At 37.7% G+C, this 8,021-nt stretch overlaps 1 protein-coding gene across 1 annotated transcript; it reads left to right on the forward strand.

Moving 5' to 3' along the window:
• Positions 1-1,197: 1,197 nt before the first annotated feature.
• LOC144354073 (uncharacterized) lies at positions 1,198-7,325 on the forward strand. Its single transcript, XM_078010191.2, has 2 exons — positions 1,198-1,273; positions 4,059-7,325. Exon 2 carries the CDS (start codon positions 4,069-4,071, stop codon positions 7,273-7,275), a length of 3,207 nt encoding a protein of 1,068 aa, XP_077866317.2. The 5' UTR covers positions 1,198-1,273; positions 4,059-4,068; the 3' UTR covers positions 7,276-7,325.
• The last annotated feature ends 696 nt before the right edge of the window (positions 7,326-8,021 follow it).

An 8,021-nucleotide genomic window follows, 5' to 3' on the forward strand; every position in this document is an offset into this window, starting at 1 on the left:
GTGCGACTGGATTAGTACGCATTATATAACACAACTAACGAACGAGTAGACAAACTAGAGTGAACAACATGGCGGACCTGATGACGTAGTCAGACACCTCAGGGGCGGATCTAGGATTCTAGAATAGGGGAGCCGATAAGATGGCCTAAGGCCAAGTTCGCGAGTGCCGATGGCGCGAAGCCCTGTTGGTTGTTAAAAATATGGGGGGCCGCGGCCCCCTCGGCCCCCATCTAAATCCGCCAATGCACCTATATCACGTGCCGTTGAAACCTGCAATGGTTTATTGGTAAAAAAAAGTCGGTGTGTTGATAATGAAATACACAACTTATTTTAAATCTCTCGGCCATAATTTTATACATTCTTACCTTTATTATTGATCCCTAAAATGAACTCTGGATGATCATCAACAAAAATTATATCACGCGTTTTTTTTTTTTATTCTTGCCCAAAAAATTAATTTAACTAACCTTATTGTTGAGAAAAGATAAGGGGATTGTTTTCATTACACGGGTAGGATTAAATATCAGTGACACGATGGTACCACCTGTTACTGATCGGGACATGCTATCTGTCCGTGCATTATTTTGCACACTGAGGCTCAACTGCTGTAGTCTACGTAATTTGTTGAATTTGGGATACCGGTACCTTGAATATGCGATTGTTTTGTTGTATCCATGACTCCGTGTGTCTGAATTAAAATTGCAGTTTTGTTGGTGTAACAGTTAATAGACTGGCCTATGATTAAACATGCCCATCGGAATGAACACGGTGTCATAAATTCGAGTAGATTCTTGAGGTCGTCTGACTGCAATGCATAGTACTCTCACAAGTGATTCAATGTGAAACTCAGATTTATTACAAATAATTACCGCAGTCTGCATGAATCGCATTAATTACAACTAAAGCCGTTTGCATTCATGTCTGGCCGGACTGCCTTTAACCAACAACCCACTCTCCCGTCTAACACGTAGAATCCCCAATACCCCCGCTCCTAAAAGAAAAAAAACGGTCAAGTTTTCGTTGCAACTGCTGTACATGGGTTCATTACGATGTAAATTATTTTGGTCCGATGAGCAATTGTATATTTTTTTTTTTTTGCGTTTGAAATTGTCATTCTCCAAATTTGCATATGAGAGCGAACAGCTGTGGATTAAATTCGATCTATGCAACACTCCTCGTCTCATCTCAATTATATTCCAACGATCCATGACGACTGCGTTCGGCTTTGGTCTCATCTATGGGGTAGAATTGGTCATCACATCCTGACAAAAGGGTAAGTTCACTTCGTACTTGACGCTGGCGATTTTAAACACCTCGAGGGATAGGGGTACAGTTTGTTGTTGAAATGTCCCTGTTATACTGCATATTAAATATAATTAGACACATCTATGTGTCATATATATATGATAATATTATTATTAAAACAATAGCAATTCGCTAATCTGTTCAGTATATGTATGTACGCATATATACTGAAATATTTTCAATATAGTATTCGAGGGACGTGATATTGATGAAAAAAGGGCAGCATTTTAGCCTTGTTACTGCAGCACGCAAATCGCCTCTGTGTATAGGGTACATGGACTCTAGGCCAATTGAAAATGGTGCTCTTTATTACCTTAGCGTGGGTTCCACTTTTATTTCTGTTGGAATCCATGGTAATAGTACGAGGCGATCATAAGTGGTAGTTTATACCTAATATATTGGTTTTCTGTTTGATTTAATACATCATTTTTTCCAGGTATTAACATAAATTAACAACACGCCATGCCACGAGTCAAGCTAAACCGGATGCCGGCCCGGGCAACCAATGCCCCTATGTAAATTATATGTAAATTAAAAAAACAACGATCACCGCGGTTTCCATCACTTGTAAAAAAAATAGTGATGAAAAATAATGCGTTGTCTGTATTTGTTCTGATTGTGTTTATGCGTACACATGTTCACCTGGAACGAGGGTCTTTATATTGATAAGTGGCTGTCTGGCCGACATGTAATGGTGACATCGAGTAAGGCTGCTATGACACATCTGCGGCTGTCATTGCGATCGGTATTAATTCACAACTTACAAAAAACAAGACAAAATACAGATTATGAATTTGTACAGAGCTTCTGCCTTTCCTTTTAAGGTTGTTATTGGGTTAGCACGGGACATCTTGTCGTAAGTTTTATCTAAAACTATTGGGCTCGATAATCGACAATGAACTTCGCGCGCACATCATGTGCAGCATATAGAAAATATCTCAAACATATCTGCTTCTATTTTAAATAAATAATGATGGGTGTCCACATGAAATCAACATGTAACGTCACACCAGCCCATACACCTAATAATTGTGTAGTGTTGATATGTGTGTATTGTTATTGTTTGGGCCGCAGCATTGTGTGTACACGTATTGTAGTATACACGCGTTTTGACATCAGCTGTGCATTAGGTCGTATTGCTGTGACGAGAATGGCTATATAATTATGTTTTAACCCGTGGGTGTGGGTGCACATGTATGGTTGCGTACATTAACTGAATCACGAACATGCCTGGACCGATCACATTCAAAGTACATCAAGTACATCATCATGACCATGCAACATATGATACATATGCACAGTCGTTTCTCGGTCTCATTCAAGATGACCGAATAGCGGACATTTTAATGTTAACAGTTCTTCAAACATTGAACGTTATAGGACCTTGATGCCAGTCATTTTGTTTTCCAGAACAGATTATAAATGGCCGACTAATGGTCATTTCAGTTGATGTGGCCATACCCACTGATACGCGCTTACCGTTCATGACCAAACCTAATAAATTCCCTAAACTTGCGAACTCACGCGACTATGTAACACAATCAGTGGTTTAAAATAATCGCATACTGTGTAATTAAAAAATATATTTATATTAAATATAATAAATATTGAATTACCGATGAATGTACACCAGCGCATCGACAAACTAATACCTTGGACAAAAATAGAAAGCTAAAATACAATTCATAACATTTGTATATTGGAAAATAAAACTGCCTTATATCGACAGTTACGTAGTGAATTATGGAGGTCATGACATTTTCTTTTTATTTATAAAATAAAATGGTATGTTGTAAATGCCCTGTACATGGTAAATAGTACAACCATTTATTTTCACCTATTTGCGTGTTGTTAGCGTACTACGTACAGGTCATGTGACCTGTCATATCAGCCTGTGCTTATTGATGTGTTACAACAATATACAGTTTATTATATATAAAAATATACACAAAAAATACATGTGGTATTGGGCCGTTCATTACAAGTAAAAAAAACAAAAATGATTTCGAGAATAATACTTACGAAACAAAGACAATTTGTTGACAGATATGCGCAAATTGGTATTCCATCTACTGGATCTCCCATGAATCATTGCACACAATTTTGCAATTGTTGCCCATTAGTGTGCAGCATGTAGCCCTGCTAAACCTTGAACCCTAGAATTGAATTTGTCACATTATTAAAAGTTATAATAGGACGCATATTATACTGTAATCAATGTGACAATAACGGAAGTCCTTACGCCGCTTGCGACAAATGTACAAACACTAGAAATAGAGAAAGTTATCTTTATAAAATCCATATATAACATAACATATATTGTGTGTCAAATGTATAGTTGATACACTATATATTGTTACATAAAATAAGCATTTACATATATTTAGTCTAATTCTCAGTTTTTTTAATTTTTTGCTTCAAGAGATTGCCAAACACAACTGAACATGATAACTATTTGGTACTTAGTAAAATAGCCGTCCTATCAATTGAACAGTTAGATCCAAATTTCATGTTTGCATTGCAACCAATTTTAATTTTGATATTTAAAATATTATAATGGAAAACCATGCACCAAGAAACCTCTATTTAGTATACGCTTAGTGTTTCTAATAGCAACCAAATACAAAGTGTCGAATGCACTGTTTGCTCATTATTATCTCTTATATTAATACTAGTAGTCTGAGACACAGCTACGTGTCAAAGGATGTCATTTCATACTATTCATATTAATTGGATGTTTTATTATCTTGCAGTATATGAATCATGGGTATCCGAAGTTTTAAATCTATTAGAAGCCAGGTACTTTGGGCGCTTATCATCACTCTTTTCGTCACCGCACTTTATACAATTTCCAGCGAACGGCGTAATCTGGACCATGATTCAGTGTACAACCAATATCTCAAGGAAATCGAGCAACTAACCGATGAAAGTGGAGATCATGTGGGTGGTAACTACAACACTGACAATTTAAATCACGTTACTGGCGAAAACATTCAGCATGTAGCATCTTCTCTTGAACAAATTGAGGAGTCAGGCCCTTATGATGACCTGAATGACCCAATGTTTGCCAATAAATTGGGCAGTGATAATGAAATAGATGAGGGGGAATTGCAGGATATTTTGGAGATGCCAGATGATGTGGTATCGGAATTTTCACCTGTTGAGACACAAAACTCTGCTCATGATTCTGCTTTAAATAAGTATCATGAAGACATTCTCAAATTAACACAAATGCAGAATGGTATAAATCAAGATGCCGTTAAGGATGCATCTTCTTTAGATGTGCAAAATGTATCCCCTGGGATGAACAAACCACCAGCCCCCGGACTACTGCAGTCTTTGCCTTTCGGTGGTCCGCATCCATTGTCTTTAAGTCAAGTGGAGCCAATACACTTAGCGGCGAAGCAACCATTGTTTGTGAACAATGAGGAAAAAAGTGCTAACGACATTGGGGAAGATGAATTACAAAACATGCTAGATTTACAACCTGAGCAATCGACATCACATAATAAAGAGGATGCCTTAGAGCAATACCACGAGGAGATAATGAAGTTGACCAATGCAGCGCAGAATGCTGATCTCCCTTCACTGCAACCAAATGATGGCAAATCAGAACAAATCACCAATTTTGATGACAATATTGATTTTGATCAATTTCACACAATTCTGGACTCCGAAAATGATGATATTGATGACTATGAAAGAGATGGAATTGAGGAGCCAGAGGATAAATTACAACCTGTGCTGACTAATGACGATGTTAATCTTAATCCAAGTTTCGAGAACAATGATGATGCAAATCAGTATCACACTGTTCTAGATTCAGTGAATGACGAGGACGAAATCATGGACACTGAAGATCTTGGTGACATTTTCGAGGCGCCATCGTTGCCAACAAATGTTGACACTATTACCGTTTCCAGACTTGACAACACAGCAAACCAATATGATTTGGGGGAGAATATGGAAAATTTAAATGAATATGGGGATCTTGAAAAAATTGTTGAAGAAGAAAAACCTCCGTCTTTGTTGGATAATAATGGTCCCATTCTGAATCCGAGTTTTGATAATGGTGGTTTTAACCTAATGCCAAACAATGATAACAATGCTAATGCTAATCAGTACAATACATTGCTAGAGTTAGTCAATAGCGGTGCTATGAAGGAATCGCAAGCGGAAGAGGAATTTGTAGAACAACAGCAACCATTGTTTTCCACTGATAATAAACCAAACGTATATCCTAGCTTGGATAAAAATGTTGCTGCGGATCAGTATCATTCAGTTCTATATGATGTCAACCAAATGGAAAATGCAAAAGATCTAGTAGGTATGAAAGACACATATGAAGTTCAGCCGCCATCACCTGTTTTGAGTGGTGAAGATTCTAAACTCATCCCTAGCTTCAGTAAAAACCTGTATGGCGACAGTACTGACAATATATATAACAGAGAAGAAACTGGTGAGATAGAAACCAGAGTGAATCCGACCATCAATATTCCTACTCAAAACCAATATGATGGCAGTTTTGCAGAACCGGAAGATGAGAGACTAGAAAAGGAAGCTCAAATGTGGCAGCAGAACAATGTTGGAATGCAGCGGCCATCATCTCCATTGGGGGATAGTACACACAAGTCTGGACCGATATATGAGCACACCAAAGAGTTGGACCAGTACCACGATACGATCATGCAATTATCAAATGACTTGAATGAAAACAATCCTGCCAATATAAATCCACCGCCTGCATCCGACTTGTTACAAGTTGACACACCCACAAATGACTTATTGAAGGACAAAGAACAACATGTTGTGGATATGTTGCTATATGGTAAAGAAGATCTAGCGACACCAACATTTGAGACGCAGCTACAGACTCCTAGTCCAACATCCAGCAATACCTCGACTGAATCCAAATCAATGAATTCAATTTACAGTGAACTTGAAGAACAATACCATTTACATGAAAAGATGCATCATCAAGGATTACGTGTGTTAGTATTAGGGAGAATGTCAGGGGGAGCTACATCCATGACGTCTTTTATCAACACCCAACTACAAGACTACTTCTATGTATACGAACCTGGTCATTTTCTTCTTAGATATAATACGCGAGACAGTCTCCTACTTCAACGTGACGATAGTGAATATCTTGACAGTATCCAAGATGGTATTATGAGTATACTGCATGGCGTATTTCGTTGTAACTTTGAACGCCAGCCAGATATCATTAAAGCCTTCAATGAGAGTGGTTCTATTTACAGAGGGAAGTCACGTTTGGGCCGACAAATGCCACATCCAATCACTGAAGCTACATTAACACAAACTTGTAAATCGAAACGTCATGTTATTTCAAAAGTTATCAGAATAAATAACATCTCAACATTCATTCCACTGATAAGAGCAGACGATGTCAAAGTAGTGTTTGTAGCTCGTGACCCTAGAGGCATGGCGTGTTCACGGCACAGACGTTATATTCGCACACCGAGCACATATAACGAAGAGGATGGCATGTACCACTTACATCCTAGATTGGAGGAGAACATTAAAGAGCACTGTAATTGGCTGGAAACAAATTACAAAGCAATTAACAGCGGTCCTTTTTCAATGAAGGACCATTCTATACTTGTTCGATTCGAAGATATGGCCAGGTTCCCATACGTGGTAATACCCGCTGTCACCAAATTTCTTCTTCTACCTAAAACTGGTCTGGAGCCTGAAATGGGTTACGCGCCTCACGCTGATGCAATCACCACCTGGAAAAAATATTTCAGTTTCCAGGAAGTGCTGCGAATTCAACGCCTGTGTCCGACACGGGTGTTTGAGATGTTTGGTTGGAAGCTGGTGCGTAACGAAAATGAAATGAAGGATATTGGTCAGACATTTGTCACTGAAATGCCTAAGAATGGTATCCAACTGAAATACTCTATACCTAGGTGCGTGACTACGTTGTATGGTGAAACATGCTATTAATTTATTCCATAGAATAAAATGCCCAAAGTCAGTATCTGATTCTACTAGAATAGGCTCATAAATAGTGACATTCATTCATACAACTGTCCAAGACTGTGTTGAACTTTAGACGCAAACGACGTTGTCGTACAAACATCGGTTGTAAAATCTAGTACTAGTAATCGCAGTAACTTTCAGATAATTTAATTGGAACAAAATCAGCTGCAGAAATTTGAATAAGATTTACATTATTTAAAAATAATACATAGCTGATGTAATATAACTAGTGCCAGTAAATAGTAGGCCACAATACCTTTGAGGGAAGATTACTTAGAATATTTACTAACACATCATGTCGCTATTAGAAAGTGTTTTGTAGAATACTCTACCAGTCTGGCGTCAAAGCTCTTATGTAATGTAATCATCGCCGATATTTTTCTTTTTGATTTTTTGTGGTCGATAAAGTACTACTGTTTTTGTAAGACTTGATATATTTCAAATGGCCGACTACTAGATGTCCAATTAAAGTGGTATATTCTAATGACACTACTTACAACCATCTACGTCATTTTAGCATCTCACTGAAGCGTTCCGTCGCTAGAGGGCGCAACGTATTGTCAGGTTGTTATCCAAACTTCCAAACATTGACCATTTAACTGCTTCAATTTACCATGGTGATAATTAATGTTATTATTTTAAAAAAGGAAGACAATAATGTTGTTCTTCAACGTTATATCAACAGTGACATTTACGTAAAATTCTGATTT

This window comes from Saccoglossus kowalevskii, chromosome 16 (genome assembly GCF_978046115.1).
Source record: "Saccoglossus kowalevskii chromosome 16, keSacKowa6.1, whole genome shotgun sequence".
In the NCBI taxonomy this organism is placed as follows: Eukaryota; Metazoa; Hemichordata; class Enteropneusta; family Harrimaniidae; genus Saccoglossus; species Saccoglossus kowalevskii.